This window comes from Anomalospiza imberbis, chromosome 3, assembly GCF_031753505.1.
Source record: "Anomalospiza imberbis isolate Cuckoo-Finch-1a 21T00152 chromosome 3, ASM3175350v1, whole genome shotgun sequence".
Taxonomy (NCBI): domain Eukaryota; kingdom Metazoa; phylum Chordata; class Aves; order Passeriformes; family Viduidae; genus Anomalospiza; species Anomalospiza imberbis.
Genome location: NC_089683.1, coordinates 78,068,606 through 78,080,756, shown reverse-complemented (window position 1 = coordinate 78,080,756; position 12,151 = coordinate 78,068,606). Strand labels below are relative to the sequence as shown.

At 39.2% G+C, this 12,151-nt stretch overlaps 1 protein-coding gene across 1 annotated transcript in view; it reads left to right on the top strand.

Moving 5' to 3' along the window:
• The window catches only part of RASGRP3 (RAS guanyl releasing protein 3), a 61,736-nt gene that overhangs the window by 35,643 nt on the left and 13,942 nt on the right, over window positions 1–12,151 (top strand). The window contains exons 6-11 of the mRNA XM_068185286.1: window positions 1,050–1,181; window positions 2,143–2,290; window positions 3,844–4,017; window positions 4,435–4,551; window positions 4,857–5,132; window positions 10,692–10,769. Of these exons, the coding sequence (XP_068041387.1) occupies window positions 1,050–1,181; window positions 2,143–2,290; window positions 3,844–4,017; window positions 4,435–4,551; window positions 4,857–5,132; window positions 10,692–10,769 (925 nt within the window). The remainder of the gene's footprint in view (window positions 1–1,049; window positions 1,182–2,142; window positions 2,291–3,843; window positions 4,018–4,434; window positions 4,552–4,856; window positions 5,133–10,691; window positions 10,770–12,151) is intronic.

The window sequence follows — 12,151 nt, the reverse complement described above, 5'->3', positions numbered from 1 at the left end:
GCTATCCAGCTTTTAAGACACTTAACTGCATCAAGCTAAAAAGCTGACAGAGAACTTTTGTTATTATTTATCTGGCTCATGAGTGTTATGGTTTATCAGCCTGTCAGAGGGCGACAAGTTCAGTGCCACACAGAGGAGAGACACATTTTGCTCCCAGCTGTAACTTAGTGTGGGAGAAGAAAATTGTCTCTGGATTGTAGACTTCAGTTCATGCAATCCCTTGCAATGCCTACATAATTTATGGTGTCAGGAGTGTGTTAGTGATGCCAAAGTTGTTACACATTGGGTGTATTCCAAACCTTGCACCATCTACTCTGACCTTGTTTCCATGGGAAAACTTTCACGTGTTGGGCTGTTCTGATGTAGGAACATTTCTCTGTAAAAGAGAAGGTATGAATTTTTAAGTAATCATGATACAACTTGCTTCACTCAAACAAATGTTTTTTCCTCCTTTCTCTGGATGAAGTTACATCACTGAGAAGAAAATGAGAGGGGTTACTGAAGTCAGGGCTGATAAAGCCTTTTCCACTTCCCTTATATAGAGGAGGGGGCTTGCATGTTTCACATGTAAGCTTATGTGGCTTACATCTGCTTTACAGTTATCCTGGTGGAATTGCCACTCAAACGCACGTTTGCATTTTCATTGACAAATCTTTTCTGAGCAGACAAAGTCATCTCACTTGGACAGGGACTAAGTGCAAGTGTTATCTGGGTGCCCTGGCAGCCTGAGTCAGGACACTGTGTGTATCTTCTGTGGGTCTCACCTGAGACATCACTTTAATTTTGCATTTCAATAGAATGCTGCTTTGTTGTGCTGTTGTGAGTTAAGCAAAAAAAAAAAAAAAAAAAAAAAAAAAATTAAAAGATAAAGTGGCTTTTGCCACTTCAGTGTCACAAATAATTACAGAAGAAACAGGCTGAGTTCACTCTCTCTGTCTAAATAAGTCTTGAAATAAGTCCTATGAAAAAAAGTATGTAAAATATATGCAGTCACTGAATATTATACCTGAGTCTCTGGGCATCTCTTAACTGCTGTCTGTGGATTTCAGATACTGGATTTTGGAATTTCCTGCAGAGTTTAACTTGGATCTTGGGCTGATTCGTTTGACCGAAGAGTTTCAAGAAGTAGCCAGCCAGCTTGGATATGAGGATCACATCCATCTTATTGATATCTCTAGCATGTAAGGATGTCATGTCAAAAACATCTTTGTGTCTGGAACAGCAGAATTCTAGTTCTGTACAAAGTACAAAAATATTAAGGCCCATCTTGATCTTGAGAAGCAAAAAAAGCACTTGCCAAATTGTCTTTAAATTTGAAGCTGCTAAAAATGTGAAGTTATAGTTACACAATAACTACATTCCTATCTGTATGTAAATTTTTAATGTAAACAGGAAATAAATTACTTTTCTGACAAAACAAGTGCCAATTAAGTGATCAGTATTACTTTTCTTCTACAAGGTTTCATACAAAATAGTAAGCAATGTAGTGGCTGGCATGCTGTTTAAATCTTAGATCTTCTCAGGGAAGCTTTCTGTCTTCTCATCCGTAATCCACAGTATTTTCTATTATTTAATTGGAGAACTTTTAGCATTCACATATATAGTTGCATTACATCAAAATTATTGCAACTACTATTTCCTTGACAAGCTGGAATGAAACATCACTAGACATGCTTTTGCATCTCATCTGATATTGTAGATTTTCTTCTAAAATATGGTATATGCACACTATTTGGCTGTCTCTGTTGTTCCATTACTTCAGGGACCTGTGGACTTACAGAGGAAAAATTAATCCTTGATGTTTTTCAAGTATGTTTTTATTATGTATCAGTATCTGTTTTGAGCTGTTCTTGTATTTTAAAGCATCTTTAATTATGGCATCCTGTATCATGGGGAAGAATATGTCATCCTATTGTTGTGGTAGAAACTTGCTATTATTCATCGCTTGGAGTAGTGCGTGCAAAACTCCTAGCTTCTGTTACACTCTTGAACAGGTCTCATTCTAAGTGTTTGTAATGTGCTGGGTGTCACAGACCAGAAGTGTCATCGTGCTTCTGTGGTCAATTTTACATGACACATTCCAGCTGTGGGCTACACTGACATGCCCAAACAGAACTGAGACTTATTCCTATTCTATTGCAGTCCTTCCTATGACTGGATGAGAAGAGTTACACAGAGGAAGAAGATTTCCAAGAAGGGAAAAGCCTGCCTGCTGTTTGACCATCTGGAGCCCATTGAGCTAGCTGAACATCTCACTTTCCTGGAGCATAAATCTTTTAGGAGAATTTCTGTAAGAAGCCCACAACTTTGTCACTTGCAATTAGGAGCCTGTCTTTAAAGAATGTTCACATGGTTTCACATTAGTGACTTTTTTCTCAACATTTCAGTGTAGTGAGTCCTTATACTCTCTCATATGATATACATAGCCATGCACTTCCTTAAACTTTTTGTGCCTGATGATATTTGACACTGAGGGAAATTCAGGCACAGTTGCTTCTTTTCACAGAGGATTGTACAAAGACAAGAGGCAAAAGTGGATGAAAACTAAAGTTGAAGCTAAAACAAAACAAATGAGTAAGAGAAATGCCAAAAGAAATGCTGATTTCTGCTGGCAAATATCCATACGAAAGGGTCACGTGATGTTACTGTATCGGGTGGCAAATGGAAGCAGTAAGTTCTCAAGATGACAAATGAGGGTTTTTTTTAAGAGTGTTCAGAAGCATGAGAGAAATAAAACTCCCAAACTAAGAAAAATGTATGAGGGTTTTTTTGTTTGTTTCAAGGGAGGAAGGAAAAAGAGATCAATGAGGAGCTGAGACCAGTCTAAATAGAATCACTTTTGATGTCACTTAATAATGTTCAAAGGTTAATTACTCTAGACTTCAAATCGTAGGAAAACACCCTACTGTGATCTGTGCAATACTAACCTCAAAGAAGGAGGGAAGGACAGGCATGGAGGGAAAAAAGGCATGGATTTCTAATCAGATTTAAGATGCATTTGCATTCCTTTGGGGATTCCAGGACTCAAACCTGCAATGAATTTTTGTTTTTTTCTTTGCTGTTTCTAGCTTCTCTGTTAGTTCTTAAGCTTGAATTTTGCTGTCACAGATGATTCTCTGCAACCACTGAGAGTTAATTGATCTTGTACCACTTGTTCTCTCAAAGATATGTAATTGTAGAATATGATTAATCTGAATCCTGTGTTTGGTTTTACCTGTTAAAAAAAATGGGGGAAAAGGAAGGGCAGCGTTAACTATAACAAAAACGATTATCTGAACACTGAAATACTGTCTATCTGCAGCTGGGAGACAAGCATCTGTTGTGTTGGAGTATATGCCCTCATGTTTTTCTAGCAGGCTGGTTTTGATCAGCTAAACCCATCTTGTCTGGCATTGCTAGCAACTCCCTACACAAGCTAAAATGATGACCTAAGTTACTGAAAACCTCCCTTTAAGGGACAGCTGAAAACTGTTTTTCAAACATTTAGGGAAATTTAATTTTTGGGATCCTATAGAGTGCCATGGCATAAAGGTGTCAAATATAACTACAAAGAATAAAATGTGTTGAGCAAATATGAGAAAGATGGAAGTAGCAATCACACTCATCTTGCAGGTTTCTGTATTTCCTGACACACAAACAAGTTGTGAGTTGACATTTAAGGAAAAGCCACACCAAAACAATAGCAAAAAGATTTTAAGGAGGAGATGTTGTGCAGCAAGGTCTGCTGACCCTGCATCATGGTCACTTTCTAAGCGAGAGGAGCTTTAGAGAGAAAAGTATCAAAGTTTCAATTGTTTCTCCAGTTTGTCTACTGTTTTACTGAAAGTATCTTTTCTCTGTTAGTTCACAGATTACCAAAGCTATGTGATCCATGGCTGCTTGGAAAACAATCCTACTTTGGAGAGATCTATTGCTTTATTTAATGGTATTTCTAAATGGGTCCAGCTCATGGTTCTCAGCAAACCAACACCACAGCAAAGAGCAGAAGTAATCACAAAGTTTATCAATGTTGCACAGGTAAGTCTTGCAGATGAGTCTTTTTCTTCCAGTACAAAGCAGGAATATAAATGGAGATTACAGTAACCAAATTAGCTGATGCTCTTTGTGTTATCTCCTCAGTGAATAGCCTGTTCAATATCACTGGAGGTTATTTGTTCAGGTCTGGTGTGCCTGTATTTTTTAACTAGAAGACATAACTTTATAATAATTTTTCTTTGTTGTTTTCCAGTTGGCAACTGTCACTATGGTGTGCTTCTTCTGGACCTAAGCTAATTAAAAAATGAAATGCTGAACCATTCTGTTATGTGCCCTGGTTTATTGATTTGTGCTTTAGCCATGATGGGTTGTCTCCTTTAACTTGTTGTGTGTGACATTGAGTAGCTGCTACTTATATTTCATTAATTTTTAATTATGCATGATTAATCTCTCCTGCAGAAGCTCCTTCACCTCCAGAACTTCAACACGTTGATGGCAGTTGTGGGAGGTCTAAGCCACAGCTCTATTTCTCGCCTGAAAGAGACTCATTCTCATCTGTCCTCGGAAGTCACAAAGGTATGGTGGACTCCAGAATACAGACACATTGAGGTGAACATCACCTCTTTGAGGTCTGATGGGTTCTACAGTGCAGGTGTCTCGCCAGCACAATATCTGGATCATGGCAGAGCATCCTGAAAGGCACTTGGTTGCATAGCTCTCAGTGGAGCAGGATAAGCTCACAGAGATCCTCTGGTTGATTGCCTGTGCCAGAGAGGAAATTAACACTGTTGACACCCTGACAAGAGTTGAGTTCATTTAAAACAGATTAAGGAAAAGCAATGAATGTTTTCACAGGGACTTGCTTCTCTGGCTATTTGTAGGACTGGAACGAAATGACAGAGCTGGTCTCTTCCAATGGAAACTACTGCAACTACCGCAAGGCTTTTGCTGACTGTGTTGGCTTCAAAATTCCTATTTTAGGAGTCCATTTGAAAGACTTGATTGCTGTCCATGTCATTTTTCCTGATTGGATAGATGAGAACAAAGTTAACATAGTGAAAATGCAGCAGCTTTCCATCACCTTGAGTGAACTGGTTTCCCTGCAAACTGCTTCTCATCATTTAGAGCCTAATTTGGATTTAATTAACCTGCTAACCGTAAGTATTGAACATGGTTCAATTAACTCCTGTGATTCAAGTGTTGAGTGTCAGTAGGGATACTCATATCTATAAAGTTAAGTGCATATTTTTAATCTCAGTTTTGAAAAAGAAAAGGGAAAAAATACAAAACAGAAACAAGTTCACATGAGGTGCTAAGAAAATCAGAGTTTTAGTACAGTCGTATGGGATGGCTGGAAGCAGCAACAGGATTGTTAAAAATTACCTCCTTTAAGAATGACAGATGGAGGGCTGTGTTTATGGTAGAAGAAGTAAAACTCAGTTCTGACTACTTAGAATGGAGGCTTATGTCTTCTCTGGAACAATTGGGAGACATGCTGGCATCAACACACGAGAGAAATTCCACCCTGAGCATCATTCTGTTTTTGTTCCCCTGTGCTTTCCTTGTGACACAATACCCTTCCTATCCAGTAAATAAAAATGTGATGGATTTATACTGGGACTGATCAGGTATAGAGTTTTACACTAAGGAAGCTGACAAATATGAGCCTGAGCTTGGAGAAACCAAGCTGGTGTGGATATATCTATGGCTTCATTGTAATGAGGACTGGGAAAGTTTGGGGAATTTGGAAAACTTTCTTCAGTTGTGCCTTGTGTGGAACAACCTGGGAACAAGTCTTATTCCTGATTAGTGACAGGAAAGAGCAGGCATCAGATGTTGAACCCTGCAACAATCCTTTAACTTAAATTTTGAGCTATAAAGGTAGATATTTATTGTTTTGTTTTGAAGTGACTGAGAGCTGCTTTCTTGTGACACTCTTTCCCTTCCTGGTCATTTCTTACAAGCTTGGCTTTGAATAGGGGGAAGTGGAACCTCAGGCTTTAGGGAACTGAGCAATAAAAAAGTAAGTCCTAAAGGATAGAAATTAGACAATGTGAAGTGAGAGATGGAAGCTGAACTGCTGCTACCACTACTTTCATTAGCTGTTCTCTCTTCTTGGTGACAGCCTGTTTTCCAAAAGGAGCAGAAAGCTAAAGATTTTTTTAAGACCTTGCAGGTCGTCATATATTCATCATTGTATCAGCCTGAGCTCACATAGCATATCTGTTTTTCTTTTTTTTTCCTTGTTTTCTTTGTTTTCAGCAAAATGACAGGGGTTTTATTTGTATCTTTTTCAGTGTATTCCATTTACTAGAAGTAATTGAGTATATGATGGGTACTTTCTCATTTATGATAAATACTGTGATGCATTCATTCATAATATAACTGTGCTTTGTTACAGTTGAGCCAATCTGATCATAAAAAATGAAGCTGCATTCTGCAATATTGAATCAAGACCTGATCAAGGGTTATAAGTGAGGTAGACGGGTGTAGATAACCTAAACCCTTTCCAGGGTAATTCTGTCTTCACATCAGTCACTGGAAGTGTAGTTGTGGATCAAGTACATTTGTGTGGGAGTATTGATTTAAAATGATAACTTCTGTAAAGGGAAAAAACAACAAACTTCTATGAAAAGTTCCTGGACCAGAATTTTCATACATACCATAATATAAATATTCTCATTTTTCTTCCTGTATGTAGATTTTGTCCTTATCAGTGTATATGAATACAATACTTTTTTTTCATGCTAGTCTCTTAAATAGAAGTAATGGATTTATGTTATAGATTAAATGTTTCTGTCTATCTTTTTGTTGAAAAGAAAGTTTTAAATCATTGGCTGGGTTCAAAGAAAGAGAAAAAGAAAAGGGTTGCAACCCAAAGCTGACAAGAACTGACAACTAAGAACAGTTGACTTGGCTATGTGCAAATGGTCTGTTAGCAGATTTAGCCTCCCCTGCTGCCTACATCATCTTCAGGTTTCAGAGCATGAAGAATTAACAATTCCTTTTATTGCTAGGTCTTATCTCTCTAATGTCAACTGTAATTTTTTTTTCCATTTTTACCTTATTTAGAGAATCTTCCTTTCAAATCTAGTAAATGAATATAAATGTGTAGAATGCTTTCCAGTTGTGTGTGAATTGGCTGACCCAACTGTTTCTTCCCTTCTGCTGTTTTGCCATTGAGCAGCTTTTATCTGGGCAAGCTTTTAGTTAGTCTCTTGTCCTGATAAGCAATGTGTAAATCTCTTGCCTGGCCTCCCTCCCTTGCAGTGTTGCCTTTTACACCACACTTGGCAAGTGCCTGGCTTGTGCTTGCTTCACAAGTAAATCACTGGGTACTGGTTTGCTAGTCCAACAACTTGCAGAAAAAGATAAAATGGGCATTTTATGGGCATGTAGGAATTTTGCCTAGTTTTTCTCTTCCTCAGTGGTAGAGTCCCATTTGCTCCTATTTCAAGTGGCTTGGAAATTGTGATGTTTGGGGGAGACTTTGATAAGAGCTATGAAGTAAGAACTTGGGTTAAATGCTTGGGTAAGAGGTGGGTAGTAAACTTCAGGCCAATTCCTCAAGGGGCATACAGGCATTTAAAAGAGGCTATTTTGAGTATAGACCAAAAGGGCTCATGGGGAACAAGAGGACTCTTGGTTTCAGTGGTAGCTGCTGAATGGCCAGCAGTTTGGAAAGTTGGTCTTCTCACGCCTTAGATGTCTGCACGCAGAAGTCCGCTTTCACCCCATTCCCACACCTCTCCACCCCATCTCATCTTTTTGTAAGCATAAAAAGTCAGCTTCTAGCTCACAGAACTTTAGCTTTGAGGAAGCAGCTGCAAAAACCCAGCATTTTGCATGGAAGTTAGCATGCCACAAACAAGGGAAAGTTTTGGTGTATGGACAGCAGGGACACATGACAGGTTTACTGGTGCAGGAGACTACGAAAGCTGAGGGGGATGCAAGTCCTGCCTTGGGCTGTGTAAATGAGTCTGAGTTACATGGACAAGTGAAGTAAATGTGTTGCAATTCAGCCGCCAGTGAGTCAGAGTATGTTACATGAAGATGGACTCACTTCTTAGTGCATGATTGCTCTTAGTCTGTGATTATTCCTCTTTTTCTGACTTACCAGCCACACTTGCTCCACCTTCACTGAACCTTGTACCTGGCTCTGTATCGCTCCCTGGAATCCAAAATGTGGAGCTAAGAGGTAGTAAAAGAGGACCTAAATACAAGCTTGGCAGTGCAGCAGAGAGGAAAAACAGCTTTAATGACAGTTTTGCCTTTAGAAAACTTATATTTGGTAAGGATGCTTAACCTTACCTGCTGTGCAGTATTTCCACACTGGTTTGTTTTTTTTTTCCCAATGTGAATAAAAACCTGTGGGTATATGTTTCATCACTTTCTGTGGATTGGAAGTGGATCTCAGTTTCTCAGCTAGACCACAGTGTATGTATATGAACTGTGTTAAAACTTACTCGGTGCCACCATTTTTCCCTTTCTATTTTTATGTCTCAGTATCTATTTATCTAGCCTGTTCTGAGACTATATGCAAATGACTGGAAAGTCCCAGGCATTTGTACAATCTGGTGAAGAGAATGAGAACTACCTAAACAATCAAATTGAAAGTCACCCACCCTAACTTGTGTTCAGTAAGTCTCACTTAGAAAAAAAATAAATTCATGCATTTCTGATCACTCCCCTACCTTTCCCTGTGCCCCTCCAAATTGCTCAGAAAAAAAAATAGGATAGCAATGATAGTCAAATTAGAATAGAAACTGCCACTCACTGTAAAGCTTATTCTAGGAAAATTCTTATTATACTTTATTTGTCGTAGCAAAACTGTAAATAAAATATAAAATGAATGCTTACATAACTGCACAATCATCATGCTTGTAATTTTTGTGCTAATGTATGAAACTGCTGACCTAGACAATACCTTGTCCATTGTGTGCTTACGCATTGTGCCTAATGAAGTTATATCCACTGCTTAAGACAAGGACATATAATTCAGGGAGGGAGAGATACAAGTTTGCTCAATAAATACTAATACATTTCCACTCCCAAATCCACACCCAGCTCATCTGGCCTGCTGAGAAAACTGTGCTCTTTCACAGGAACCAGACAACACCTTTTGAACTACCATTTCTGCCCTCCCAGTCTGACCTGATAACATCATGTGCTCCAGTGGAGTGCTGCTCATTTTATGCCACCAAGGAACCTCAGAATACAGTCACTGAACATCTCAACACATGAACAATATTTATTAGAGCACTTACTAGTTCTATTTTGTCTTTAGGACAGGCCCTTACCTAAACCTGTGACAGCAGCATGCTGGCTGGGTAAAAGAACCTGCAGGATGCACAGCCTTTCATTGTGCCCTTATTTACAAAGAGCAAAAATCAGCAATGTTTCAGCTAGACAAAATGAATAATGGGATCTCCAGACTTCTCTAAAGCCATGTGTTTGCTTTGGGAACCTATCTTGGGAAAGGGCACAACTTGTGTCTTACTCATCACACAAAATTGTGCCTAAAAGAGGGTAGCTGCTAGAGGTGGTTCTGCAGTAGGTGTCATTGGTCCTGCTTGCTACTTACTTGGCACTTCAGATTCTCTAAAAATAACCTTCTGTCATAGTCATTTAGTCAGTAGTAATTCCATCTGTCTGCTCAGGAACAGCAAAAAATCCTTTTAACTCAATCTTAGCTTAACTGGGGATTTGCAAGGTGGATGATAACTTCAAATCGTGTCAATTCTTCAAAGCCAGTTAATGCAGGAACATGATCACAGGAAACATGCAATGTTTCTTTCCTCTCATTGCAAAACATTAGCTACAGTGTTGTTTACCTTTCTCCTTCATCACTCCAAAAGAGGAGGCATTCACTGCAGGCATTGATCAGTGCAAGACTCCAGCTGCCAAAGTAAAAACGGATTCCTCCTACTTTAAGTATATTTATGTACCTTCTTTTTTTTTTCTCAATAAATCCTCCAGGGAAAATAATGAGAACATGATAGAAAAATCTTTCACTTATCTAGAAGCAGCTGGAAGGCAATTTGCCTGAGCTGCTGAGAGGCGATCAGGAGCAGGACAAGCTGGGCTAAACTGGGACTGCTCTCAATGGAGCACTTTTCTGCATCAACAGCAGTGGCAAACCCAGCCTGCCTCTCCCAGGCCTCTGTCTGCCCAGGGCTTTCCAAAGAGGCATTTGCTCTACGGGCTGATCTTTGTGGAAGAGCTGCACTACTATGACCCTTCTCGAGGAAGAAAATTTGACCAGAATACAATCTGAAATCCTTCCAGCCTAGCCTCTCTACGACTACTGTCGTGAAGTTTTTGCACTGACCAGGTTGTTTCCCTGAGATCTCTCATGAACATGAGCTGCTAGAAGAAAGTGGTTTGTGTAGGGGTGGTCTTTGGAGCCTTTGTCCCTCTGTGCATGAGGTAAGCATGCAGCCCCTCTCACCCGTAGGGTCAGGGTGAGGCTTGTGCCAGCCCTCAAGCGCAGTGCCTGACGTGAGCAGCAGCGTGTCCTTCACCAGCCTGGGTTGTGTTCACTCTGGGGAAATCCACTTCCCCAGCAGCTGCCCACAGCTTTGGCACATCTTCTGAACTCAGAGTAGCAAAATGTTTTGTTTACCTTCAGTGGGACATATATCTCATCTTAAAAGCCTGTCATGTCCTATCCAGACTAGTAAATATTACTGTTTTCCATTCTTTCTTATATATAGCTGTCCTTGGATCTCTACCACACTGAGGATGATATCTACAAGCTCTCGCTGGTGCTGGAGCCAAGGAACTCCAAATCTGTACGTCATCTTTTACTGCATTTTGGCATATTGCTTATTTTGTCTGCATGCAGTCGATTAAATTTTTAAATGACAGTTAATGTGTTTCCTTATTCATATATCTATAAAGCTTTTTAGTGTTATATTTGTGTAGAAAACACAGGAAGTACTCATAGGTTTTAGTGCATATTGGGAGAAATAAATAGTGGAATATGCCAGATGTCACTGTTAATTATTTTTCAACAAAATCTCGCAAGTCCTGGAAGACTTCTGCTTTAGATATATAATCTTTTATAAGTTTATATCAATTATTTATTGTGTGACCCTTAGCTGATTTTCTGGATGCTGGTGCAGTTACATAAAACAACTGAGTTAAAAGGTTTGTTTAAGGCAAGGCAAATAATTACTGTAGTATTTTAAAACTGTTTGCTTAGATATAATTGGCTGCATTTTGGGCTCTCAAGCAATGTTTAAACAGATGACAATAGATATTAATCTTTATTTGGTTATGTGCAACTAAATATAATACTGCATTCATGCATTTTTCTTTATTTTTGAAAGTCAAAGGATACAGATAAACCTCATAATTAATAGTTGAGTTCCACTTCAAGTATTAATTATTCACTTTCTGCTGCTGGCAAAGGTTGGGGACTGCTTTCCTCTGAGCATTTCTTCAGTGTATTAACATTCTTATTACCTTTCATATCCAGCCTATGATGCTCTCAGGCTGAGCCCTCTCAAGTCTGACAGCAGCAGAAGCTGAGAGTGGCTGAAAATGCTTCACAGGGGGTGAGTGCAGGGTCCAGGAGTCTGAGATTATGCATTCCAGTGCTTTTTAAGGTTTTGAAGCATTCTTAAAAGCAAGTAAGGAAGCAGAACCCTTTAATTTGCAAGTATAAGGCTTCTCTGGGGTTTAAAATTGTTCATCACTCTTGAAGACCAGTTTGAGGACTGTGTGTGTGCTCCCAATGATGTATTATGAGCAATGATAAGAAAACTAATTAATATTCCCACAGTCAACACTAGCTCAGCTTGAACATTTGAAATTTCATTACTGAGTCTCCAGTCCATATTGGATATGATTTGACCACAACAATTGTTTATTTCAGTCTTTCTGGGTCCCTCGTGCTCTCATTACTGCCAGCAAAGTTGAAATGTCATAGCCCTGTGGTGTGGAAGGACTAACAGACTGCTACTGTAAATGAAAAAAAAATTATTGCATTGCTGCTTTGATCTCCAGCCTGAGCTTTAAGCAGGACAAAAGCAATATAGACAATGCTGTGAACTTTAACAGTGCCCAGCAGTGGTGGGAGTCTCCTGCATAACGATCAATGAATAGCCAGTGACATTGAACTGTTGTAGCACCCTGATGGGTAAAAAGCTGCAGCTGAATTGACAGAAGC